Consider the following 27,631-nt stretch of genomic DNA (forward strand, 5'->3'; position numbering starts at 1 on the left):
GCAGCCTTCCTTCCTTCCTGCTCTGCACTGCTGCTCATGCTGTCCCAGTTGTAATCCACCATATGGCTGTGCTTAATCGTTACCTTGGTTGGGTGACCTTAAGTATCGCCTGGGATTCCTCAGCAGGAAAGGTTTTGTAGAAATGTGAGCACAGACTCCCTTTGGCAGTAAGTCTGTATTGAGTATAACATGCACAAGGTCTCACCACAAGCTTGCAGTTCACAGCCCTGTGCTTCTTCTTTCTAGTTTTCAAAAAACAGGAAATGCAGAATATTTTTTAAGTTTATTGTCTCAAACCTATCCTGGTATGTGAGACAGTTTCTGAAAAGAGATCTTAATTTTATTTTTCTCTGTTGAAATGCTGAGATGCAGAATCTGCAGTCTAGTTTCTGCAGTAGTTCTAGTCACATTACTAAATGCAGTGTGGTTTAGAAATAGAAGGGCTTTCAAATATCTATGTCTAAGGGCAGGCATGCTGCTGCAGATTTAGGTGATGATCTGCAAAAAACAACTTAGCTCATCATAGATATTTGTTCTTGCTTCTGCTTACTACTAATGCACCCCTGCACTACCACCAGAGTTGTAGCTGTCCTGAAAGTGCTTATGGGTGCAGGCTCTGTATATTATTTATGTGCTGTTGAATCTGAGCTGCCACCAGCTGTGAGTAGCTGGTCCTGGAATATGCCTGTGGCTGTTGAGAAAGTTTTATGTTAAGATGAACAAAAAATAATCATGACATGCTGTATTTTACTAACTCTGGTGACAGTAGCTGTATCACAATATTATTTGTCATTTAATACATCTCCCAGCACCGCAGTTCTTCTCTACTCCTCTTAAACTGCAGTGGTCCTCTCTCCTAGCTCCCAGATTTCTCTGGAATGTTTTACTGATCCTTGGAACAGTCCATTTGGGATATAAAAACATTGTTCAAAATTTAATTGGGAACGTTTCATACTTGTGAAGTAAATAAATTATGTCCAGTTTTGAGTGGGAAAATCTGACAAGCATACAAATCCCACAGAATATTGCAGATAGTAGAAGGGTACCAGTTTGGAACTTATTTTCTAGCCAGTAGTTATGCACTGCCTTTTATATGACCTGATTTATTCTTAACTTGAAAATTAATTTACAGGTTAAGTACAGGGCTAAAGGAAACAGAAGATTGTCCATTAGTGATTGAAAGACTTACACTTCAGTTTGTCTTAGAGTAGCTTTGAATTTCTCTGGTCATTCTAGACCTTTGGCTGAGCTCCATGTGCAACAGCCTTGGATTGGTGCTTGGGACATCTGTTAATCTATATATAGGATTCACACACTTGCACATGTAAACAGGTGATCTCCTAAATATATGAAATGGCATTGGGAACTCCAAGTACTTAGTTAAGCCAAAATGTATTCAGGAGTGAACTGAAATAATCCTTTTTGCCTTCTTCCCTGCCACAAAAATAAGCTGTATTGGGAAAAAAAAAGTACTTTATGGCAATTATAACTCGTGCTTAATATGTATTTATATACATTCATAAATCCCGGGAACTACTTAGTCTTATAAAAAGGGTCTTGAAAATGACTTTTTTTCTATTCTCCAGTTTAAGTCCTCTTGACAGTTTCTTTCTGTCAAGGGACATAGGGTTTAAAAATAAAAGGTGCATATAATGGGGAGAGAAAACGGGTAGTAGATTGTAACTAATAAAGAAATAAGATATATTTAGAAAATTCATAAGGGAGGCTGCAGTTAGCAGGAGAATTTAAAGTCATTTGATGAAGTCTCTAGCAGTCTGAGATTCATTTCTAATAATTCTGGGAACAGCAGGGAGACTTCAGAAGAGCGAAAGACCAATAACATTTTGCATCACGGGTGATGTAAAGTGAGTAAAAAATGGCTCATCTGCTATCACTTCCAGGAAAAAAAACTATGGAAAATTTGATCAAGAATTTAGGTGGTGTAAGAATAGCAGTATGATCACGCTGATCAGCTTTTTGGTTTGTGAAAACAGGTCCAATCAAATGTGATTTTGTCATTTGGATTAGTGAAATTTGGTTGCTAGGAGTTTTGTCTGGGTGCAACAGATTTTCATAACATCTCTAACTTAGTAGTGTGGTGTATTTTGGTTTTAAGAGGTATATTTGAATTTAATGAAGTAGTGCTTAATTGGATTAAGAACTGGTTGTAATCATAGAAAGCAGAAAAGCATTTCTGGCTGAGATCAGCCTGGTAGAGTCTGGAAACACATGCAAGAGATTGTAACAGTGTGGACAGAACAAATACTAGTGGAGGAATAAATAATGACATTAAAAAAGGGTTTAGATCATTTAAGCCAACTGAGACAGTGGAGCAAAATGCGCAGTAATACAGATGACAATACAGGTGTGCACCCAGGAGCAAAAAATGCCAGCCACACCTGTGTGGGGGAGTTTTTTGCTGAAAATCCCTGACTGGGAGGTGAAAGGTAAAAAGTAGGCGTAGTTAGAAATGTGAGGGAAGGTAGATGGTCGTAGCAAGTAAGTGGCAGAAAGGGCTAACACACGTTACTAGATGTGTAAATAGGAAAATGTGAGTAATAGTAAGATTATGTACACTTAAAGCTGGGGAGGTGGACCTGATGCTGTAGGTCTGTGCCTTGTCTGTATACATTTAGTAACATGTGCTAATTTAGGGTATGGCTATGAGTCCCTAAACAGCTCAGTAGTAGAAGTAATGCCATGCAGTGGGAGTTAAATGGGCAGAAATCACGTAGTGGCAGTGTGCTGTTGGAAGGATGAAGTCTAACTCCCGCCTTCAGTGCTGGCGAATACCTGGTGTCCTACTTGTTCCACTACAACTCCTGGCTATGTGGTCATCCTCTTCAACTTACCAACACAAAAACTGGTGCCTGTTTTGACTGGGCTGCGGTCACTGTCGTGTCAGTGAGTCCAGCCACCAGTCAGGGGGACATGAGAGGGGATGGGGGGAGTGAGAAATTTGACACTGTCTCAGCAAGGTGTTAGTTAGATCAAGTGCTTCTGTAGATTTGGGGTTTGATAACCTCAGAAGCAATCCAGCAAGTGAGAAGCTCTGTGAGCAGGCTGGCTGTGAGCTGTGTTGGCCCTCACGCTAGCCCAGAAGTAGGAGTGCGATCTCATGCTGGGTGGGAGGAAGAGTCTGGACCTACCACTTCTGTTTGCAGTTTCACAGCCAAACGAAGGGCCTGTTCCTTCCCCTCTGTGTTCACTCCTCCTTCTTCTGGCTCTTGGCTGATCCCACACAGAATTACCATGGTGCTCTGTACATCCTCCTCCCCTCTCTCACTTCCATATACTAAAAGAAAGTAGTTTCCTGCCCAGGATCCATATAGTAAGAAGTCATAATTTGTCTTAAGAAACAGAAGAGAGGTGAGTTGTTTGCACACTGTGCACAGAGGTACGTCCATAGGTAGGAGGTACTTTTCTCGGTGTCATAAACAGTTTCAAAGAAAGGGACATCAAGAGTCAATGGATGCCAAGACAAATCCAAGAAGAAAATTAAGTGTGCGTTAGGGTGATTAGGTGCTATGGAAACAACCATAGGAAGGAAGAGATGGATCTCTTTTTTTATACATGTGAAGACCAGAACCCTTATTGGAAGATGTATCTTAGTCAAATGCAAACTGCACAGGTTGAAAGAAACAGGTAAAATGTGATGATGTCTGTAAGTAGACAAAGTGGCATCTTCTTAAATTTTTTGATCTCTGCTTTAGGGATTGTGCAGTACAAATTTGGATATAATGTATGGAGTTAATGTACTGGACAAGCAAAGTATTTAAGAAAGGTGGCGTAAGGGTTATAATAGGATTGCATTATTAGACTGTAGAGCAGTTTTGCTCTGTAGTGGTTCCACTGCATTTGTGTGGACTTTCATTATGTGGACTATACAAAAGGCATTAGCTTGACAGAGAAATTCAAATTAAGACCGGGGAGATGAGATGCCTTGCCATTCATTTTATAATATGTGGAGTATACTTAGGAGTTTGGGCTTGATTGCAAATGGGATTCAGTGATACTCAGGTTATCCTAATTTGAGTCAGGTGTGTGTCTACACATTCATGTGAATTTTTTCCTCAATTTCGAAAGGTCACTTTCATATGGAAGCTGTCTTTGACTGTAAGAAAAATCTAGAATTTGAAAAAATCTAGAATTCGCTTTGATTGTATAGATTAAAGGGAAACTGCTGTTATAATCTAAATGTTGAAATTATGACTATTCCAGGGATTTGCACTAGAAAAAAAGCCAGCTAATTGCATTTCACACAGGTCATGAATATGTTGAATATGCTAAAATAAATAGGAAAAATTCTAGTGATAAGGGGATTCCTTTTGCAGTGGAAGGACACCTCTAGACATATCCGTGGTATTTCACTTTCACAAGATGTTTCTGAAGGTGAATTTCTGAGCTGAGGAAGGAAATCAGCCTTGTAATTTAGAGTAACGACCAACAATTTTGACATATCGTTTAATCTGCACATAGTAATTAGAGTTTTCAGGAGTCATTAGCAGCTGGGGTGTCACTCTGTGTTTATTGGAGGACTGTCAGCTGGTGTTTCTCTTTGTTTGTTTTTTAATATTAATGGTTTGGAAAGCAGTTGGTGCTCTAGAAAGAACTGAGAAACAGGCCTGGCTTTGTGGATTTTTATCACCCTGCCAAGACCCTGCGCAACTTCCTCTCCCCCTGGCTGCAGAAGCCTACGGAAACCTGACTGCTGGGGGCCACTTCTGCAATTGCAGCAGGGCAGGGCAGCAGGGTGGGAGGGGGGGTCTTTTCCTTCTGCTGCTCACCAGTGCCTTGGCATCCAAAGAAGAAAACAAGATGCATTTGAAAATGTCTCTTCAGTTGTTTCTTGCACTGATGGATTTCCTTCTCTCCCCTCTCTCTGCTGTCGTGCAGTGCTGCAGTTGAAGCTCCAGCAGCGACGCACGCGGGAGGAGCTGGTGAGCCAAGGGATCATGCCGCGTAAGTACCACTTCAGTTCTTTGCCCTGGTGTTTTTATGCATGTTTTTTGGTAGAGAGTGGTTTCCCATATGATTCGAAAGATCGGGTTCTCTGCTTCTGCATGGAAAACATCCTATGTAAGAGCCCCACCCTGGGGACCAGCCTGGTCCTTCTGAAGTGTTGGTGCCACCTCCGATACTGAGGAAGAGGGTAATGGCTGCAAGTGCAACTGTACTGCAAAACTTGGCTTGCATTTCTTCACGGTGCACAGTCTTCTGGAGACCATGCTATGTTAGGATTGCCTTGACTCCTGCTGGTAATCACTCTTCTAACAGGCTTCCTGCCTCTGCATTTTCTGTTCTTACAGTGTGTCAGCTCCCCAGACCTCTGAGGCACTTTTAACTTTGTGTGTACATATTCCATAAACCGACCAAAACCAGGCAGTGTGTATAAGATGTTAGCCAGCAAGGGGCTCTCTTTTATGTTTGTAGCTAGAAAACAGCTAGGAAGAGCCCTGTGGGCATCAGCCATTGCCCTTCTTGCAGGGGAAGGCAAAATCTGTGGAGGTAGAGAACGTTTACTTTTCTGGGTAAACAGAGAGGATCTACCCTAAAGCCAAGCTTTCACTGTCAGATTAGCGTTGGAGAAGGTATTTTTCTGTTTTGTTCTCCTCCTTCCCTCAAAAATGCAAAAAAGGTATCTGACAAATAGTTTTGTCATGCTTTGGTACCTCTGAACTAGATGACTTATAGGTAACAATTTGAAGCAAGACCACACAGCAAATGTTTTATTTTTGAGGTCCTCTCAGTTTCACACAACAGCTGTAATAAAAGGCAGTGGATCAGGTATGTGTTTCTTCTTCTGTCAAAAGCTTTCCTGCTTCCCTGTTTCAGAAGCTTTAATTGGAAGATGGTGTAGTAATGAGGATTTTCTCACTTCTTCTGTTTCTGGGGTGCATGCTGTAATATGACACAGTGGTGTGACTTAGACTTTGCTGAGGGCTGAAGGTTAGACTGTCAGCTCCTGCTCTGAGTGAAGAAAAGCTGTCAGCAGCACTCTGTCAGCTGAAGTGGCTTGCTGGATGTCAGTAATGTTCTCAAGAGGTTTCTGGGACCCCTGCTTAAAATTATGTTACCATAGCAAAAAGAAAAGATTATCCTGTCTGGATATATCCTGTCTGTTGTCTATTTTTTAACCTGGGGAGCTTGTATACAAGCTTCTACAGAATACACTTACCTGCTTTTGGATGAAAGACTAGTGTCCCAGTGACTGGGCCTTTTTACTAATGCTTCTCAGAAGAAAATGTTCCTGACTTCTTTGTGGTCTCCTGCTTTAGGTGGATATGTATGCAAATACTTTATTAACTCATGTTCAGTACTGGCTTTCTTCAAAGTGTGGCTGGCCAAACTTGTGATTCCTGAGAGGGGTCTGTTTTACAGGCCTTTTGAAAATGAGGCCCTTGCAAGTAATTCAAGTAAGGCATCCAGAATAATTAGTGAGTCTTAAATTTGTTTAAAACATAGCCTAAATTACTAGTCTTTGCAGATTTGTGCCCTTCATTGCTTCGTTTATATCTCCTACATGTGAGTTTTGTGACAGACCAAAGAAAAACACTCAGTGAAATATCGTGAAAATACTGGCAACACATGAAAAGGTCCTTTCTGCAATGGAGAAAACCCACTTTAACACATCTGTTCTAAACAGGATTTGAAATTAGTTCCTCACAGATAATGGTATCATTTACCCATACCTGCCAACTGGAAATAACTGAACGTAGGGAAATGTTTAAAACATAATTTGCCTGGGCCATTTTTGAGGAGAAGATCAGATGTGAGATAAATTGTGATACTTAAAACAAAAGTCCCATTTTTGACCTGAGAAGTACAGAGGATGACTAGGGACCGTGTTCCTCCAGAAGGCATCTCAGAGCCACAACAGCTTTACTTCTACTTTCAGGAGTTCCTGGATACACATTTTTACTACTGCTAGGAATGTGCAAGTATCCTGTATTCTTTCTTCTCTCTGGCCTATACCTCTTTGTCTGTGAAAATGTTTAAGTACTTAATCCTGTCCTGCTGTCATCTGCTACTGAACATGGCTATGCTGGACTCATGTGTCCCTCTTGGGTTTGTTAGCCAGGAACCAAGCCCCACACAGTCCTTTATGATGATTCAGCAAAAGTATAAAAGTTGGAATCCAGAGGATGGTTTGGTGCTGAACTAAAAGAGCTGGATTGCTCTTTCCATGTCAAATGCTAGTTGGCTTCTTTTCTTTCCTTTATTTTCCATCTGGAAAGTCTTAACACTCTTGAGAGAGCCGTGATGGCTGCAGTTCTATCTGCATTACAGGAATGTGCTTTTGAAATGAAGTTCCTGATTGCAACTGCCTACTGTACCTTGCTTTGCACCATAAAATGAAGTTTGAGAGCTGGATTAAATTGGAATGAAGGTAAAGTGGAAAATATTCTGCCTAGAGCTAATATGCATCCAGCCCATGGCACCAGACTACAGCTTGTCTGGCACCACACCTCCAATTCACCTTCATATCCAGAGTGTGGATGTCACTTCCTCAGCATCGACTTTGTTTCTGTTTTGGTCTTACTGTGCTTTCCTACATGTTCGTTTAGATTAGCCTGTGATACAGATCAGTTCCTGTATATCTTGAGGCAAACAGCCATGGAAAAATCCATGAGCCAAGTGTGGGAGAAGTGAAAGGTTTTGTTTTACATTACAAGCTATGTAGTGTGCAAACTCCCATTGGTACCTTCGGTTCTCCTGACTTAATCTAAACCCCACATAAGATTTATTCTGCAAACTGGTGCCCTGAAAGAGAAATTTCATTTCAGGCTTTCATCAACACGAGGTTTTTTGACACTGGAAATATGAGGAGTGGGAAATGACACATTTGTGTCACCTTTAAGTGAGAGTGAGAGTCATGCTACTCCTGCTGTGCTTGTTCATAACAGAACTGGGAATTGCTTACTTTGTCCCATGTGGAATTTTGTTTATATGATAGAGTGGAAAAGCAAATGTTTCAACATTTTTTTACCAAGTACACTTAATCTCACTTAAATAACCTTCCCTACCCACCAGCCACCTACAGTAGGACTTTGCTCCACTGAAGGATTAGTGTATTGTAGTAAGAAAGCATTTATAGGCAGTGAAAGAGGATTCAAAGTAATTGGGTTTTATGCTTCATTAATTCTTCTTGCTTTCTGTTACCACTTTGTGTAACCTTTTACTAGTAGCAGGATTCATTAGTTGAAGATTAAAATTCTCAATTGCCCTTAGAAAAAAATGTGGGAAGCAAGTCTTCACCTGCAGCTGACATACCTGTGATCTGAGGTAGAATGACTGTATCTTGAAAAAAGGAGAGCTGAGTTTTTCTATTTATTCAGGTTTTGGCCTATTTTCTAACAGTGCAAATAGAAAAGCCATTTTGCTATTTGCATTTTTTTGTAGCTATGCAGAGATGATTTTCATCTTCTTGTCCTCACAAAATGCAAGTAAAACAAAATCTGCTGTCTGTGTTCAACTCTTTGAACTCTTGTGCTGTAGAAGAACAGTCAGATGCTGTCATTTTTTAGTGTCAAATTTAAAGGTTACAGCTATTGTAAGGTTTTTTTGGCGACTATTAAACACCCCATTTTTCACCCTTGAAGAGAATATTTAAAACAGTAGCTAGTGCACATCTGAGTAGAAAGTTATGTGGAAAGTATCTTCAACTAAAACAGCAAAACTCTTTAGGGGAAAGACATTTTGCAAATGTAGCAATACTCTGTTATGCAAAACATGTGGCTCTTTTTCTCTTTTGCAAGATTTAAAGCTTCACATGCCCTTTGTTTTATCCATCAGGATTGTAATCTTTGGCTTCTGGCTGCAAACACAAAACACAGGCAAGAATGCAAGGTTGTCATGTGGCACAATCCTGCAGGAAAGCTGTTTTGACCATCACTTCTATCTAAGCAGGCGAAGCAGAAGTAGATAATTTCTGGGAATGTGCCTTGTGTTGCTCTGTAGTCGTGCTTTGTGAGTCTCTGAAAAATGTCACAGGCATCCTTTGAAAAGGGCATTGTGAGCACTGAAAGCTAGGAGGGTGGCTGCTGTACAGGCTGAGAATTTCCAGGAGCTTCTTTTTCACTTCAGTGTATCTGATGCTTGCCAGTTTTTGTGCCCACATCCAACTCCTCTGTATGTTTGTGTTCCGGGATGCAGAACACATGACTATGTAGATCCAAAGAGGATGGAATTTGTGCATGGAGATTCCAATAGCATTGCTTTTGCAGGTGCTGAGGTGTTTCTGTGCTCTAGGTCTGTGCTACCACATTCTGATGCAGTTTTTGCTTGGATGTGCAGCCTGCCGGATGCTCGAGCTTATTTCAGAGTACGAGTGTATTTTATCCTCAGACTCCATGAGGGGAATGTGCCGTGGTTCAATTGCAACATGTCACACAATTAGAAATTATTGTGATACAGCAGGCAGTCTCATGATTATCATCTCATTAGGCCTCTCATATCACTAGCTGCATTTTTTTCTAGCCTAAGGTTAGTGGATAAAACGTAGTATTTGTTATTAAACTAAAACGCAGTATTTACTTTCTTGGGAGTTTGTGAGACATTACTTAAAATGAATTCTAAAGGAATTGCTGTTTACTGGGGACAGTTAGTGACTTAAGGGTACAGAACACAGGTTATGCTTTGGCATACCAGTGGTGATCATCATCTAGACAAAGCTTGTAGTAGCTGGTCTTCTGCATCCAGCACAGCCACCATCACAAAAACCCAAGGATCTTTGAGGTACTGAATTCAGGAACCGAAGTGCTTGCCACCTGTGAGTTTCTAAGGTTAAGTCATGTCTCTAGACTTCAACATCTCAACCCCAAGATTTGGCCATACATCCACACTTGTGTTTGTGTAGGGTAGCTAAAAATGCTATTTCTATGTTAGCCTTTACCTGATAGTCTAATCACTTCTCAGTTAAAAAAAAAAAAGTTTTATAATACTTGAAAATTATGCACTTCTAGCTTTATTGCATGGCTCTATAATTAATATTTATGTTCATGTTTTCGTAGTTATTCTTATTTCTTATTATGAATCTTGTCAATTTAGTATATGTGTGCTAATTGAAGGAGACCTGTCAGTTGAGGATATAATCAACCTTTGGTTCCTGTTACATACAATAGCTACAGTAGAACATATTAAATGTCAGAAACAAAACAAAAGAAAAAACCAGTTGTATAAATTGTTTAACTGTTAATTGGGAGGTAGGAGCATCTTTCTATGTTTGTCAGAGAAAGGAGAGGCAGCAAGCTCTCCTTGGAACGTGACGATTACCTACAGGTGCAGTATTGTTCATGACACGAGCTGCTCTGCCATCATGCTGGTGACTTCAGGGGCAGTTCTTCAAGCCTCAGCCATATTTTGTCTTCCACCTAAGGGCCGGGATAGATGAACTGCTGTGCCTGCACGGAGTTTTACTGACTCAGAACCGTTGCAATGTGGCTAGAGAGCCGACATTTCAAGGTTGTAGCGTGTTCTGTTTGAGCTGCAGCTAAACCCATTGCTTTAGCACCCTGAAATAGCTCTTCCTGCTACGTAATGTGTCCCCGTCATTCTCACACCACTGTACATACCAGATCTTTGTAGTGACATTCCTATAGTTTTATGGAATCTATTTAGAGTAACGAAGAAAAAATTCAAATTTACACTTCCCTGACATCTTACGTCTGCTGTTCTGCACATTGGCAACTGCTTCACTTTCAGGCTTTTAAGCTGGAACTGTAATTTCATTTAGGACAAGGAGTTAAAAACATATATGTGGACTGTAACTACTGTTACTCCCAGACTTGTTTAATAAAATGTACAAACCTGTAAAGTCTTTTAAGATCTAAAAATGATAACTTATTTTAATACTCCATAAACCTCTGAATCCTTGCTATTTTCTGGTTCGTAGCGTATAGCACAGCACCTCAAGTACAGAAGCTGCAGCTAGACTTTTAATATACTTAGTGTCATGCTCTGAGAGTAAGACTGGAACACTAAGCAAGTATTGTAAAATAAAAAAAAAAAATGTAGAGGACACTTGCAGCTGTCCTCTACATTTTTTCTGTTTCTGGCGTGTTGCACAGAAGTCTGTAACTGGTTTTATTTTAATTTGATCATATACCTAAAACTTGTGTCCCAGGAATTATTTGCTGGTTATTTGAATTTGATCTTTTTTCTTGAAGCAAAATTTCAAAGCCTTCAGGCTTTATGTGTTGAAGGAATCTGTACATTTAAGTGGAGAGTCTCATTGTCAGAGGCCTAATAACTGCATCTGCTTTGTTTGTCTTTTAGATATCTGACTGTGTGTGTTTTCCATGTGTTTATATGATCTGTGATTAATAAGACATGACTGAGCAATAAAGTTCATTGTGTTAAGGTGGAAATGTGCCGTTTGTCCTTTCTGAAGCTGTAGAAGGAAGAACCATGCTCAGGTGTTTGATAGGCTGTGTTTGGTCCTTGATCCCTGCCATGATAAAAGAATTGCAAGAGAAAAAGTTGGAAGAGAAACGTAATAATTCAGGGGAGTAAAGTCTGATATGCAATATGAGTTTCTTCCCTTCGTGTTCCCACAGTTGTCTTAGCTTCATTCTTACTTGTTGTCTGGGAATGGTCTCTCCTTTTTGTGACTCCATACCTTTCCCACCCATGGCACTCTGGAAAGTTATCAGAGGAGTTTGCAAAGGCCGATTTTCCATGCAAGAAACAGGCATGAAATCTGGTCCACGAATGCATGGATCAAAGGGTTCCTGGTAGAAGTTCCTTGTCTCCCTTTTCTTCTTCAGTTTGGAGGTGGTATAATCCTGATTGTAATGAAGCTTTGCCTTTTTTTATTTTTCATTTCAAGATTTAGGTAATGTCTTTTGAATGCCAAGAGTTAATGGTGGTGGATGGAGCAGATTATACCTTAGTTGTATTTGCTGTAAATGTTTTTTGACACAAAGCCGTAGCCATAGTCACCCACAGATCTGATAACTGTTACCATGGGTGACAATTTCCATTTTGCTCCTACAGAGGATGAACCTTGTGAGAAATTTCACATATGTAAGATTTTAAATTAACTCAATGTTGGGCCTTGAAAATATCTTAGTCCTTTCTGCCAATAATTTCATGTTTACTGTGACAAACCTATACCTCAGGCTTTTCACACAGTTAATGAAAATCTTAAACTTCAGCTGCATCATCAGAGAGATACTGCTGTACTAGAGTTACTGACAGTCGTGCTGAAAGTGGGCTCTGGTGAGCTGAAAGCAGCTCAGCTGGTGAGTGTCTCCATGGCGAGCCGAGGCAGGGTACCACAGTTCCCCCTGCCTGTGTGCTTCAGCAGCCAGGGCAAGCCCAATGCAGGTAGCTGGAAAGTGGCTCTTTTTGGGAAAAACAGCTGCATGAGCCAGTAGGCTGTGCAGGTTCAGAATGTTGACCCAAGAGAAGGGCTGGCTCTCTGAGGCAGGGTGTCAGGGAGGCAGGACCTCAGCTCTGGCTTCCACAGCAGCCTGGGACTCACCAAACAATCCAGCTAACGGGAACTTCATTTGGCTGTGTTCTGTGCCATGTTTCTGTTGATTGGAATAGCTGGGCAGTGGGGAAGACTCTGAAAAGCTGCAGCACCGTGTCTGTAATGCCGTGCTTTGGCAGTGCTGGCAACAGTAGCAACGTGGAAAGGAGCCTTTCTTCTGTTTGGGTCTAGGAACACTCGTAATTCTTCAGTCACAGTGACATTCTCATTGAAGGGTGTCACTGAAGAGCAAGCTTCATTTGTTTGAGTGCCAGAGATGTGTTTCTTACCTTCATAAATATATTTGGATTGACTTTTTTAGGTCCATCTTAATTTTTAATTTTCTGAGTTTGTGTATTTTTGGATTTGAATAATCAAAATTTAGCAGTTGTGGCTTCTTTTCCTGTCCTTAACTCGATACTCATATTTTAGGCTTAATCCAAGGTCATTTACCAATGTTGGGCTATGGTATCTGCAAGAATTCTCAAGTATGATCAGGTCTGTGTACTGGATGAGAAGCTCCTCAGAGCTGCAAATGGAGAAAAGGATGCTGATGGAGATCTCTCTTCTCTCAGCTGTGTATTCTCCAGCCCCTTTTCATATTTCTGCAGCATGCAGCAGCTCTTAGACACTGCCCCACTGGCAAGATGACAACCCCTTCTGTGCATGTGACCCAGTTTTTTAATACCTTTTTCCTCCATGCTGTGAGAAATGCTTTTTGAAAGTGGGGTGAAGATGATGGGAGGAAGAGAGTGCTAACTGCCTTGCTCTGTGGTTCAGGTTCTGTGTCTCTTACCAAATCCTACGGGTGGGAGCCCCACCCTGAACCGACAGCGGAAGTCATCGAGCCTATTTGCAGCACTTTATCTCATCTTTTACGAAAGCATAGTAAACAAGAGAGAGAAACCAGAATTTGGTTGAGAGCAGGGGTGAATAGCTGCAGCAGAAGGTCTTCTGCCATTCTGGATTAAATCAGCATGTCTGAGGTTGGGTTTGGACATGACACAAGCTTCGCTGTCATAGCAAAGGAAGGTTTTTCCTTTCCCTTAGGAACAGGTCTAACTGAAGAGTAAAGTATTTTACTCAGTATTCTGAATTTAGCTGTAGCCTTTCTACAAACATTGTGTGTTGTCTTACCAACTGATTTGCAGTTCAAATATCACCTTGTTGTCTGTGATGAGGTAGATACTATGGCCAAGGAAAGCTCACATGCTGCCTCTGCTCTGTCAGTCTACAAGTCTGATAGCCTCGAGTAGTGAGTTACTGATTATAGAAGGCTTTGCAGCCTCTGCTTCCCACAAGACACTTGAGCTATGAGGATCTGTGCAGATCCTTTCACCTTTCTTTCTTCCCTGTGTTTGGTTCCGTGCAAACCTCAGTGTTTCTCTCAGCTGCATAAGCAAATGTAGGGTGTACGGGTATTTTGACCTCTTTGTCAGCAGCTGGGTCAGTCCCCTTCCCCTGCTGTGTTTCATTCTTAGAGTGTCTCAGCCTAGTTCTGATTTCACTTATTTCTCGTGCTAGATAACAGGAACTTGGACATCTTCATATGAATGTCTTTGAAAGCTTTGCACAGCTAAAATCTGCTTTTGTACACTGCAGGGTGTACCCTGAACAGAAATGTTTGGGCCATTTTGCCCAGCTTTTTGTCTCTGCTGTTAGATTGAAGATTTGGGTTTGATTCCTGAGTCTTGATCCAGTCTGTTGTATATAGCAGCACCAGACTGATGCTTTGCTTTGCTTTTTGTGTCTCAAGGCCAGGCTGGATGGGACTTTGAGCATCCTGGTCTAGTGGAAGGTGACCCTGCAGCCATAGCAAGGAGGTTGGAACTACATGATCTTTAAGGTCTCTTCCAACCCAAACCATTCTGTGGTTCTGTGATTCAGTCACACTTCCATTCACATCTGCAAAATGTGACTTGGACCGGGGGAACACTCAACTCAGGCACTGCAGTTCTGGACCCCGTTTCATATGAGTTAATACATTGCTTTGATGTGAAGATTAGCAACTTTCATCTCTGGGCTTTGTATGGAAAGGTGTGGGTCGATGTAGATGGGGTTTGGGGGGTCAGATGGAAGGACACACTGGCAATGTACAGATGCAACATTTTTGAAGCAGGGTGGAGGCAACAGAACAGTTGCATCAGAACAGTTGATCTGCAGGGCGATTTGTTGTGGTAGCTGAGGGTGTGACCACAAAGATGTTCATTCTTCAGGAATTCTGGAGATGAAGCATCAAAATGTTCCACAACAGGCAACAGAGAGACTAAAGAAATAGGATGTATGTGGTAGGAATTTCATGAGATCCTTGCTAGCCAGCCTGTCTGTGGCAGCAAAATCAAGTCCTGCTGTCAGTCATCTAAAGGTGAGGGGTAAAACTCATCCTGCTAGCAGCAGATGTTACAAACTGCCACAGTTGTCCAAGTGGGACAAAAATGTGTACAGCTCAGTGGAGGGCACCTGCTGGGCTGTGCTGTCCCAAGCCCTATTGATGATGCTATTGTCCCATCTGTCACTGAGCCTTTTTTAGTGCTTGTTGGGCCATTTGTAACACCAGGCTGTTTTCCTGTGGTGGATGGGGCAGTTTGAAGACATGGGGGGCCATGGTTCAGCAGAGTGGGGGCTCCTGCTGCAGTGCTGGCCTTAAACTCAGCCTCTCATTTCTGACTTTGTCTGGCAGGGCAGTTGTGCTCAGCTTTGCTGATACTATTATTTGTGGAGCCATGCTGTAAAACAGCATACCAATCCAGGTTAAAAGAACTCTTTCAAAACAACTGTGATCGGAGTCCACAGACCGTTTTGTCAGCATAACCAAGGGCTGACATGCTTTGTCCCAGACCTAGGTACAGGAACAAGGGCAGAAAGTGTAACTGCAGGTTGCTGAGGCTGAAAATACCATGTACATGTCATGTAGAAATAAAATCAAAAGGCAGGCAGGAGGTAACCTAACTGAAATTGGGCATTGCAGAAGTTACTTTTGCATTCTCAACTATTTCTTTTTGCATACAGTGAAAACAGAAACTCAACAGCTCATACAACTGTAGTTTGGCAAGTTTGGTGGTTTTTTTTTCCTCTGGCAGCACTCTGTTCTCATCAGGGCTCACTCAAAGTTAGCTGGATAGTTAGATCAAGGATTCCAGTTAAGTTTGGAGAGGGGCAAGTGCCGTGGGGAGGTGCTGGAGATACTTTGTGGCAACAGTTCCACAGTAGAGCTCCCTGTGCAGTACAATTGGAGCATCAATGGCAAGGCAGAAACAAGCGGGAGATGGAAAAGAGATCATTACTTAAGCTGGATCTACCAGCAGACTAAATATTTGTTGAAATGCTTCCCAGGGAATTTGGGGTGTTAAATGTGTTTTTGCACTTCTTAGGTTTAGTAAGGCACTTGAAACAGCCTTACCTGATGTTTTTGGAAGCAAGCTGGGACTACTTGAAGCTGCCTATGCAACTTGTGAGGGAACAGTATTGGAATAAAGGCTTGGTGTCAGACTGGGAGGTTGTGTTGAGCAGGGTTGTTGAGTGGGATGGGAAGGGAGAAAATCAGTGTTTGACATGATTCAATATTTTCAGTGATTTGATGTAAACAAAGGAACAGTCTGCATGTTTATTAAGCTCCAGGTTAGTAGGCTGGGGGGAGGACGGGACTGGGACTCACAATGTTTGGAGAAGCCAAGAACTATGGAATAAAATGAAAGAAAAAGGCAGAATATCTACTTTTTGTAATGCCTAGTTCGTGGCATGAACTGAGAAGAGTGGCTGGCTTGGTACCGGCGTGGTTTGGTTGAGGCAAGCATAAGTGAACGCTGTGCATTTCATGTACACAAGAAGGCAAACTGGCTGGGACGTGTGACTGAGAAGTGTTACTGAAGAATCATTTAACTCTGTAACAGCCAATAAAGCCTAGGCTGCAGTATGTACCCAGTTCTGGACACTAGGCTTCAGCAAAAATGCAGCTCAAATGGAAGGAGTCCAAAAGAGACTAAACAAGCAAAGGTCTGGATAATGTTCTGTGCAAGGGAACATTGAAGCAACTGGCTTTGTTCATTTTATATAACAGAAGATTGTAGGAGAACCAAAGTTTTCAAAAGGGATAGATGCAAAGAGGAAGAAAATAAATTGTTCTTTGTAATGTTTGCAGGTAAGGTGGGGAACAAAGAGTATAAATTGTAGAAAGGGAAATATAAGTTAGACATTCAGAAGGGTTTTTAAATAGTAAAAACATCTATGCACTGGGATAATTTCTCTGCAATAATATTGCATTTTTCATGAGAGGCCTCCAAGAACAGGTTAGACAAACTACTGTAAGGAATAGTTTAGTGTATTTTATGCATGTTGAGCAGTCAGAAAGCATCAGGTGACTGGAGTTGCCTCACCCCATACCCTCTGTGGTTATATCTGATGCTTCAGGTACTAAGGGCTGTGGATGGAGTGGGAATGCTGCCCCACGCCCACCTGGTTCGCACAGGTTCTGCTCCACCAGCTCAGCCACTCATTCACATACACGGCCAGAACGAGCCACCAGAGCTGATATGGCTGAGCACGGTAGAGCTTTATCAATATGGGTAGTTTTGAGTGGAATGGATAAAGCAGCACTCTGGTGAGTGAGCCAGATGGGTTATGAGGCACAGGAATAGTTTCACAGGGATCAGTGCTAAGTGGCCGGGAAGGGTAGTGGTAGGAGCTGGAAAAAGGGCATTTCTGCACTGTGGGTCTCCTTTAGAGCTCACCCAGAGCCTTATTGCTTCCGAGTTCTTCACAGGATTATATTTTTCCTTTTTTTTTTTTTTAAATTTGCTATAGTAAAGTTAACAGAGTTGTTCTACAGCTCTGGGCTAAGTAGTCATTTCAAAGCCAAAAAATGTGCAAGGCTTAGTTAACTACAAATGGAGTATGATTTTACAATAGACAGCCTATTCTGACATGTCAGCCTCATCCTAGATTGCTGAGGGAAGCAGCGAAGGATTTGTGCCCTCTTGACATTTTCAGAGGTCGAATATGAAGTCCTCTGTCATGTTGCCAGCCCAGAGAGCTACATCCCAGTGCACGTTTCCAGAGGACTAGTCATGAGAGACTGAAATTGTTCTTTATGAGATTATTCCTGTAGCAGCTCTGCATTACTTACTGTTAAATGTATATGTGTTTTTCTTTTTTCCTACTCAGGGATTCTTTTCTTGCTTTGTTCTTCTGTATGCAAGAGTTTTCCTGGACTACCTGTGACACCAGCTGAACTCCTGCATTTTTCTGACCATTAGCTGTGGTCAGGGAAATGTCACTTAAAGTTCATCTGCTGCCTCATACTGACAGCAGAGGTAGGCAGGAAGGAGAGAGTAAAGAATTACTGCCGTGTCTGCACATTCTGGTAGAGAGCTTTTGAAGACTCAAGATGAATCCTCCTTTGCTTGTCTCCAGGGTAGATGTTTATGCAGATTTAAATGTTGCTTGCTATCTTTGCCCAAGTGGACCTGAGCTTTTATTTCACTTTTCCATGATACGCACACAATGAAAGGAAAGCATGTTCAGGTTCAAGCACGTGTGTATTCACAAGCAGCTCATGTGACTTGAAAAGAGTATTGTTTGTTCCTTGCTCTTCAACGAAGTGCCACGGTCAGACTGCGCAGGACGCCTCCTTGCAGGCATCAGCTGAGGCCTTCTTGGTGCCTCAGCTAGATGGGAAAGTTTTTTTCATTACTTTGTAGTTGCTGCAAAACAAATCCCTACCATATGTCTTTGGTTTATCTCAAAGTGCATTTCACAGCTTGTGTAACTTTCTCTGGTGATTTCTCTCCATAACCAGATTTATGAAACTCATCTGAACAGGACCTATTTGGCCCATGTTGTAGGGTCTATATACTCACTATAGTTTTCAGTTATTGTTAATTTATTCTACAAATTATTCTTCATTCACTTCTGTAGTCCAATTCCCGTCTATGATGCCTGGCGTGTTCAGAATTCCTGCCATGTGGACTGAATTCTACTTCTTACCCCATTGATGTGAACCTAGAGGGACTCTCTGTATTTCACAGGATGTGTCTTAATGCTCTCTGTGGCTACTTCATTCCATTCTGTAGGAAAGGGCTTGGAAGGCTCCACATATATTAGAAGTAGTTTCTTACATTGCATTTATGCAAGGGCTTTTATTTTTTAATAGTCTTTTGAGACTTCATTATGAACTTACCTTTGAGAACTACTTAATCACTGGTCTTAGGTGAAAAATAATATGAGCAGACTATATTTCCCAGGACCTAGATGCAATACTTTGGGGTTACTAACTATGAGCTTAGTTTTCTGTCTTCAAAAGACTTGCAACTTATCTTTAAAGCTGAGATTCTTTAACTTTTCTGTTTAGCTTGATGGTAATTCAGACAGTTTAAAATATGAGTATTTCAGAAATATGAAAAGAAATTATTATGCTCCCTTCAGCTAGTTCTTAATACAAATCACAGTGTGGTCGTTTTTAAAAAAACAAGCTACTTGCAGCTTCAGGGAAACTGTGAGGAGCTGCTACACCCTCTCTCTCTGGTTTTACTGTGACGTGAGCTTTGTGTGCTCCAGAGGAGCCAGGCAGAGTGAGAGATTCCTCCAGGGTTAGTGTGGTCCTGGACAGCAGAGGATCAGTTTCTTAAAACCTGATCCATTTTGGCTCTGGTTTTAAACAGGGCCCGAGGGGGCAAGGAGGTCTGTTCTATGGAGAGGTGAAGCTAATTCCTCAGGTTGTGGTTTTCTGTCAATAGACAGATGTACTTTTCTCTCCAAGTGTTCCTGTTCTCGCGGTAATTTCTCTTACAGGGAGCAATATATGTGTCCTGTGGACCTGCAGGATTTGCAGCCAGTCCTTGCATGTGTACAAAACACCGGTGCAGATTAAGGAAAGACTTGCAGCTTCCTTTGACATTAAAAGATAGTAAAGGGGATTTACAGTTCATTTGCATTGTCCCCCATCTTTCCAACCATTTGATGTAACTTCAGAGTTTCAGAGTGTTTTCTTCCCGTAAGGGTCCTGTGTATCATACTATGTGTTGAACCTTGTAAAAGGCATTATTTGAGGGGCTGGTTTTGAATCATGTTCCTGGACCCAACTTTGGGAGCAGTGGTTAGTTTGACCGGAAGTGTACCTGTGTGAGACTGTCCAGTGGCCCACAAAAATTTCAGATCAGTTCCTGTGTCCCGGTGCTGTCAGAGTGTGGCAATTCCCATTGCTTTGTACCAGCTGGAGATCTGCCTCAGTGTGTTGGAAGATGCAGGAGGCAGTTGCTGCGGTGCGTTTGTTGACTTAGTTGGCCTGAAGGGTTGTGCAGTGAGAGAACTTCCATCATTCTAATTCATTCACTAAATGTTTTTCCTCTCCACAGCTCTGAAAAGTCCAGCTGCATTTCATGAACAAAGAAGGAGTTTGGAGCGGGCCAGGGTAAGATGCAATATAATCTTTAGTGTTTTGGGAAAGTCAGGAATAGTATGTCTTGTGTTTTGGGTATCCTGTAGCTGCTAATGAGATGCAGAAGGGAATTGTTCATATTCTGGATGTAATACAGCTTTCTGTAGTCAGAGATGTATTGGGTGGGGTGTTCTGCAGCTTGCATGTGGTGCTGGTTAACCCTCAGTGAACGAGTTGTGCCTAAAAGCCATTGACTATGGTGGCTGGATCTTCCCTAGAGTCATCTTTCTGGAAGTGTCTGATACTCTTCGTCACTGTCCATGCACTTGGCATTTTTATTTTTATGGTGTCTGTTTCGCTCTTAATTGCTATTAAATGCTCTTATCATGTGGAGCTCAGTTCCAACCTTGAGGAAAGTTTCTCTGTTACCTGCACATGCAATTGTTTATCTAGGAGACTAGAACTTCAAAATTGAATAGAGAGGATCCCCCCCAAAATCTCGTGACACTGAAATCCCAGACTTCTGGCTCTATAGAAAGAGGAAGCCAGGCATCACACTTCATGTGCCACCTTTTCTAACCAGGGAGTTTCTTGGTAATTTCTGTTCCTCAGAAGGCATCTGGGGCTGTTTTTTTCTGATTAGCCTACAGTGGAATGAAACTTGTTATGACTAAGTTTTGTTTTAAAAGTGAAAGCAACATAAGCAAAAAAAACCCAGCTGTGATTAAGACCTGTAAGGGAGGCCCTTTAAACTGTGGAAGGATTTGAACAGGGGATTTTGCATTAAGACCAGTGACCAAAGGGCTTTTGCTTATTTCTCCTCTTTTTTTCCTAAAACTTTATTAAGTTAATATTTTTATGTGGGCAGTTGAGCAACTATGGTGCAGTTTTCTGACTGACTTTAATACTTGCTTTCTCTGAAGGCCCATCCTGATGGCCAGTCCTTACCAGTCTATTACCCACTGCTTCCAGATTCCCATTCCTCAGCTGTGTAAAGAGTAATGTGTTCAGCCTGTTGGGATCATCTCCGTACATTGCTCTGTAGCACATTCTCCAAAGACAGAGCTAAAAGCAGCTCTGGAAGTGAAATAAGCTTTGTCACAGCATTTAGATTCTGCCCCCCAAGGGACTGCATGGGGTCTTCAGCTTAACAAATAACATATCTTTAATCAAATTAAAGAGTATGCCCCAAACCATAAGTCAGCCCTGAATGTCGGTAGTACATGAAAGTATTTTCTGTGAACAGTGGAACCCCAGTGCATTTATCTTTAATGTAAAAAGAAATCTCATGGATGTTACCCTGGCACAAGTTAGTGGTGGTGCATACAACGGGAAAAGAGGACTTCTCCTGAGGAAGTCCTTCCCAGTTTCCGTTCTGTGGGGCAGCATTGCACAGTTGACTGAGGCAATTACACTGGAAGGTCATCTTCAGAGTAAGCTCATTTTCTGGGTGCTCTGGGACAGGAGATAGGCCCCTTCTCCATTCTGTGCTTATTTAGATCTCAGTAGCAGCTAAAGATGGTTGTTTCTTTTCATTGTGCTGTTCAAGATTACCTCGCTCCTGTGTCTGATCAGCTGAAAGTGGTTCTTGCTTGTCTGTTTTTGCTACAGACAGAGGACTATCTGAAACGCAAAATCCGGTCTCGGCCAGAGAGATCAGAGCTGGTTAGGATGCACATTCTGGAAGGTATGGCACATGCTGAACGCGGAAACACCGAAAATAAACTTTATCGTAACTACTTTTCTAGCAGCTTTCTGTTTTGCCACTGACCTCCAAAGCTTCCTTTCACTTGGGAGCAGGCAGAAGATCATGCCTGTTTGCATGATTCCTTGGGAGGGATTCAACTCTGCTTGCCTGGAGATTATTGTCATAAGGACCTGTTGTGTGAATTCAAGTTGTGCAGGTTTATGTGGCTTAGCAACAATGAAATAGAATGACCATGGACTGCTCTTCTACTAAGGGAAGACACTGTAAAATGTCCAAGAGGGAGTGAGGCAGATTTGATCTGATTAGTAATGAACCTCAGCTTCAGAGAGGGAGTGCTGTGCTGCTGCTGAGCACCAAGCTTGGGGCACAACCAGAGGGAAAAGATGAACGAGAATTGGGTGACATCAGTTTAAGAACAGTGAATTTGTCACAAGGGCCGCTGTAGTTATCTTTATAACCTAAATATATATAGTATGTGTCATATGTCTTTATAGTGCATATCTGTTGTTCTCCATCACCTATTTTTCTGCACAGTTATCTACTGTTACCTTTCTGAATAGAATTAAACTGCTGAAGGGTATGGGTTGACCATTGTTGGATTGATGCTATTTTATTTACTTTCCCCCAAACAGAGACCTCAGCTGAACCCTCCTTGCAGGCTAAGCAGCTGAAGCTGAAGAGAGCCAGACTGGCAGATGACCTCAATGAGAAGATAGCACAGAGGCCAGGGCCCATGGAGCTGGTGGAGAAGAACATCTTGCCTGTGGAATCAAGCCTGAAGGAAGCTATTATTGGTAAGGTCAGATGAGGATCCTTGTGGAGAGCATTTCCCACATGTGGCTGTGATTACCTATCAATCCACCTGCACGTCTAAGGGAGTGCAATCCCATGGCTGGTCTTGTTTTCCTGGCCCAGAATCACAGGCTTTCAGCCCAAGGATCTGGAAAAGCAGATCTCCCTCTGGCCCAGATAATGCTATGGAGACGTTAAATCATAGGGAATGTGGACATTCCGGAAAAATGTGAAAGTAACTGTATGCCCTAAAGACTTGAAAGACTGTTGAAGATTGTATTCCCTAGATTGTCTCCTTAAAATCCCTCTCTCAGTATAACATGTCAACAACATGGTCAGGCAGAACTCACTGACTTAGATCAGGAGGGGAGACAGAATATAAACAGGTGTGATGAAACAAAAGATGTCTGTGAACTCAAAAACTTCAGAGGATTCAACCCTTTTAAAAATAAACCAGAACAGATGTAAATCATGCCAGTGCCATTCCGAGGGTTGAAAGGAATGCTGAGGAATAGCCTTCCCACTGCCTCAGCAGTGCTCTTTCCCGTCTCCCCAGACTGAGCAGTCTATGTGTCTGTGGTTATTCATCCCCTCAAACACACACACCTACTGTAAAGACAAATGGGACACAACTGTGAGCAGGATGGAATACTTTCCATAAAAAAGGAAAAAGACGGTGTTGTGGGAGAGCCTGGCTTCACTATTGAGCAAGAAGTAGTTGAGGAAGGATGAACTTGTCAACTGAAGCATAAGAGATGTGGCTTCCTTCTGACTGGGCAAAGTACATCTCTGGATTCCTCTTGATTTTAGGTGAGGTGCAAATGACAGTATTTCCCTGCTTAGCAGGATTAATTTGAGAAAATGTAGTCTAAAAAAACATTGTTACATTACAAATGTACACTCATGTGAATTTATCTACTGGGCGTGTAGATGGACAGAAATGCTAATAGCAGCCAGGGCCACCACTTAATCCATAGCCCTTGTTGCTTGTAAGACTAGAGGACAATTTGGGATTCTGTCTTCCAAGACAGAAGAATCCAGGAGAGATTCTACCTTCCACCATACAGGAGGAACACCAAAGAAACTGTGGCTCAACCTTATACTGTCCAGTCTTTTTCTTTGGTGCCAGATGATAGTGAAATAAGCCATGCCACAGAGCTGGGTTTGGGCAGACCTAAGTACTTCTTCTTACACTCACTGATCTTGCCTGGCTAAGAAGCAAGAGAAGTGGTTCACCCCAGTCTGCATCATTTTATTCTACTGATAGATAGTGAATGTAAACACTTAAACCTGATCCAGGTGGGACTCTGTTCTCTCATTTTAGCTGGTGCTTTAAGCACAGCTCTCTCCATGTCATCATTGTCTTTGTGAAACATCTAGTGTCAAGCGAAATCATTTCTTATTCCACTTTACAGACCAGTTGATGTTTGTGTTTTTAGTTGGACAGGTGAACTACCCAAAGGTTGCAGACAATTCCTCCTTTGACGAGGACAGCAGTGATGCCCTCTCCCCAGAACAGCCAGCCAGCCATGAGTCCCAAGGGTCTGTCCCATCGCCGATGGACTCCCGGATTTGTGAGCCTCTCCCTAGCACCACTGGCACATCACTAGCTCAGGTGAGACTGTGGAGGCCTCCTGCAGTGCCCTGGAGCTTCATGCTGATTTGTGGCAGAGGATCCTAAAAAGTGAGACTAAGGCTTTCCTAAGAGGTGTAGTCTGTGAGATTTCACTAGGGATCTGAGCTCTGTGTGGTCTCAGTCATGTCCTCCTCTGGTTATTCAGAAACCCTCATGGTGGTGCCATGTGGGGAAGGAGGCAGCCATTGCTTGGTGATACAGCCTGTGTGCAGCTGATCCCAGCAGGCAATGCTGGGAGATACAGGTGTGAGATTTTGATTCCTTTTCTGCCCTAAGAAGTTGTGCTGCTTCTCAGGGACAACTGAAGCAGTGGGTTAAAGGAGTCTGATTAAAGATTTGAAACCTGTGCTCCTTCCTTCTAAGTGGACAGTTCCTACACTCTATTAAACTATTTCCCTCCTCTTGTGTGTATTCATGATGCCTTTTTCTGTCCCTGCAGGGTTCATCCCAGTTGCAGATTAGCGCAGACTCCAGTGAAACTCTTTTCCTACCTGAGCAGCCACCTCCGCCACTGCCACCTCCACCTCTTCTGCCCCCTAGTCTTACCAATGGAGTGGCTCTTACTGCTGCCAAGCCCCCACCAACACTCATTAAGGTACTATTTTGGGTGATGTCTTCATTGTTGTAGACTGAAAGAAGATAAGGTGGTTACTTTTAAGCAGGTTTGGAGCTGGAAGTACTAGATTAACAGTTGCAAAGGAAGGAAACGTTTCTCATTAGTGTATTCCTCTGACACTAATTGTAACATATTTAATGGGATGTTCTGCTCCGTGGAAAGCAGAATTCACCTTCTATAAAATGAGTGCTGAATGCAAAACGTTTTGAAACAATCAGTGTTATCTATAATTAGAGTCAGTAAGTCTGCACTGGATGAGCAGATGATCTGATGTGCTGGGAAAGGTGACCTGCATTATGGTGCAGTGTAAGCTGCTGCCGGTGCTGTGTCCGTAATGTTATCTCAGAGAAGCATGGAAAGACCCTGAGGTGAACAAACTAGAGAATTTCAAAATTAAAGTCCCAGTCTGTGTTCTGGTTTACATGGGATGTTATGTTATATCAATGTTTCTATTCTTACTTGCTTCCTCCTTTTCTTCTGAATAGCAAAGCCAGCCCAAGTCTGCTAGTGAGAAGTCTCAGCGCAGTAAAAAAGCCAAGGATTTAAAGCCTAAAGTCAAGAAGCTTAAATATCATCAGTATATTCCCCCGGACCAAAAGCAGGACAAGGGAGCTCCTCCCATGGATTCATCCTATGCCAAAATACTGCAGCAGCAGCAACTCTTTCTCCAGCTTCAGATCCTCAACCAGCAGCAGCAGCACTACAACTATCAGACCATCCTGCCAGCCCCACCAAAGTACGGGTCTGCAGTGGCAGCTCTCTTAGGAAGCGCTTGCTTCCCCAGCACTGTTACCAAAGACGTGGTGTCCTGGGTGTGAGGGGTGGCCACTGGATGTGACAGGTGTGACACACTTGGTCTTGTAGGTTCGAGAGGGCCTCAAAAAGAGGCGGTGCAAGATGAATCAGACAAAAGCAGCTGAAGTGAGTTGGTTGGCACAGTAAGGGGCATGGATATAGCCGAGAACACTGGTGTGCTTCAGTGTGACCCGGCTGTTTCTGAACGTGTTTGACACTGAGGGCCTCTGGTGTCTTCCCACTGTGATTTTGATGTCTGTGTTCTTTTTTTTCCTGCAGGCCTCCAGGAGAGCAGCAGAGTGGTACCAGTGCCCCTACTGTACGCAATCACTCTGCCACAGTCAGCAGCACATCTTCAGTATCCTCTGGTTCTAGTGGGCTGATGAGACAAAACAGTAACTCTGCGGTGGGCAAGCCTGGCCCTCTCCCTGCCAACCTGGATGAGATGAAGGTAAATGTCCTGTGAAGCCACAGAGACCCTTTTTGCCATTGTCAGTGGGCAGTACCAAACGATGTTGCTGCCCCAGAGCAGGGCTGAGGTGGACTGACAAGAGTAGTGATAGCAGCTGGGACTGCTACCCCCCAGTCTGTACCTGAGGTGCAAGTTTGTTGGCCTGCAGGAAGATCAGTTTAGTCCTTTGTCTCATAGCTCTGGTAGCTGTTGATAGTTGTTTAGTTAGAAGTGTATGTTCTCTTAATGTTGCCCTCTTTTTTCGCTGTCTGTCAGGTAGCAGAGCTGAAGCAAGAGCTGAAGTTGAGGGCCTTGCCTGTCTCGGGCACAAAGACGGACCTAATTGAGCGTCTCCGAGCTTACCAAGAGCAGAACGGTGCAGCCAGCCAAACAACCCCCACTCCCAAGCCCAGCACAGCAGCTGTCCTCCCTAAAGCTGCCGAAGTGGTGGTGGCCTTCCCAACTGCCAGGCTGAGCACAGGGCCAGCCCTGGTCACCACTGGCATTGCACCAGCAGAAGTAGTTGTGGCCACAGTTACTGGTGGCGGCGTGATGAAGTTTGGGAGCACAGGCTCAACTCCTCCTGTTTCTCCAACTCCTTCTGAGCGCTCGCAAATGAGCACAGGGGACGAGAACTCGGCCACTGGAGATACCTTTGGAGAGATGGTGACTTCACCTCTGACCCAGCTCACCTTGCAGACATCTCCAGTGCAGTTCTTGGTGAAGGAAGAAAGCTCCAAGTCCGCCTCCTGCAGCATAAATGTGGCAGCCAGGTCAGAGCGGTGTAGCACTGGTAACAGCAGAGATGCAGAAGTTAGGGACAAAGACCAGATGCTGCAGGAGAAGGACAAGCAGATCGAGGAACTCACCCGCATGCTGAAACAGAAGCAGCAGCTGGTGGAGATGCTTAGGCTACAGCTGGAGCAGGAGAAGCGCTCTCAGCAATCACAGCCAGCCCCAACAGCCGCGGGAGAAGGAACAGCCCTCGCCTCCAAACCAGGAGCATTCGGCACCCAGGTCAAGAGTGAAAACGGTTTCCTGAGTTGCCAGTCTGCGAAGCAATCCAGTGGCCAAACAGACCAATTCAGCCCTGCACCAACCGCTAGCCAAATGGACACTTCGAATCCAAGCCCAGTGCCAAAGAAAGCCGTGATAGTGAAGCAGGAGGTGCCAGCCGCGGAAGTAGAGCCGCCGTGCCAGTCCCACAGCCCGCGGCTTTTCCTTGGCCAGCAAGGGAGCGCCCTGAGCGACCTCATCAAGGGCACCCCTCCCCCCACCCTCATCACTGACTCCACAGGGACCCACATCGTCCTCACCGTGACCAAGCAGAGCGCTGAGAGGCAGGGCCTCTCTCCCCACGGAAAGGCAGGGAGCAGCTGCCCACCCTTGCAGGTAGGCAAGGGTTGGATCCCATCACTGCTGCGGGCATTTGGGTTCCTCTCTCCTCTTCCCACTGCAGTAACCATAGGATGACTTAATGGGGTGGAAATTCAGTGCAGTAAATACTGAAAGGGCTGAGTTGCTCGCTACGGTGGCTGCTAGATCGTGGCTTTGTAAAACAGCAGTGTAAGCAGATCTTCAGCAAAACAACTGGAATTTGACAATGATGACCTGTGTACAGCAGTGCACGATTGGCTCTGTGCATCGCAGGCTGTTCAGCATTCTTCCAAACACATGGTTCTGCCTTTTGTCAGGCAGGACCTCAGGCTTGGATGACAAGAGTTTGCTGCCACAGTTCACTAGTTTTTGAAAGAACAACTATGCCCGTGGTAGTAAAATGAGC

General features: G+C 43.3%; 1 protein-coding gene across 1 annotated transcript in view; it reads left to right on the plus strand.

The window, feature by feature from the left end:
• Window positions 1–27,631, plus strand: part of MRTFA (myocardin related transcription factor A) — a 104,599-nt gene that overhangs the window by 69,356 nt on the left and 7,612 nt on the right. The window contains exons 6-14 of the mRNA XM_039571085.1: window positions 4,897–4,962; window positions 19,828–19,883; window positions 21,462–21,537; window positions 22,191–22,352; window positions 23,790–23,965; window positions 24,426–24,581; window positions 25,088–25,338; window positions 25,677–25,848; window positions 26,125–27,240. Of these exons, the coding sequence (XP_039427019.1) occupies window positions 4,897–4,962; window positions 19,828–19,883; window positions 21,462–21,537; window positions 22,191–22,352; window positions 23,790–23,965; window positions 24,426–24,581; window positions 25,088–25,338; window positions 25,677–25,848; window positions 26,125–27,240 (2,231 nt within the window). The remainder of the gene's footprint in view (window positions 1–4,896; window positions 4,963–19,827; window positions 19,884–21,461; window positions 21,538–22,190; window positions 22,353–23,789; window positions 23,966–24,425; window positions 24,582–25,087; window positions 25,339–25,676; window positions 25,849–26,124; window positions 27,241–27,631) is intronic.

Source organism: Corvus cornix, chromosome 1A, assembly GCF_000738735.6.
Source record: "Corvus cornix cornix isolate S_Up_H32 chromosome 1A, ASM73873v5, whole genome shotgun sequence".
Lineage (NCBI taxonomy): Eukaryota > Metazoa > Chordata > Aves > Passeriformes > Corvidae > Corvus > Corvus cornix.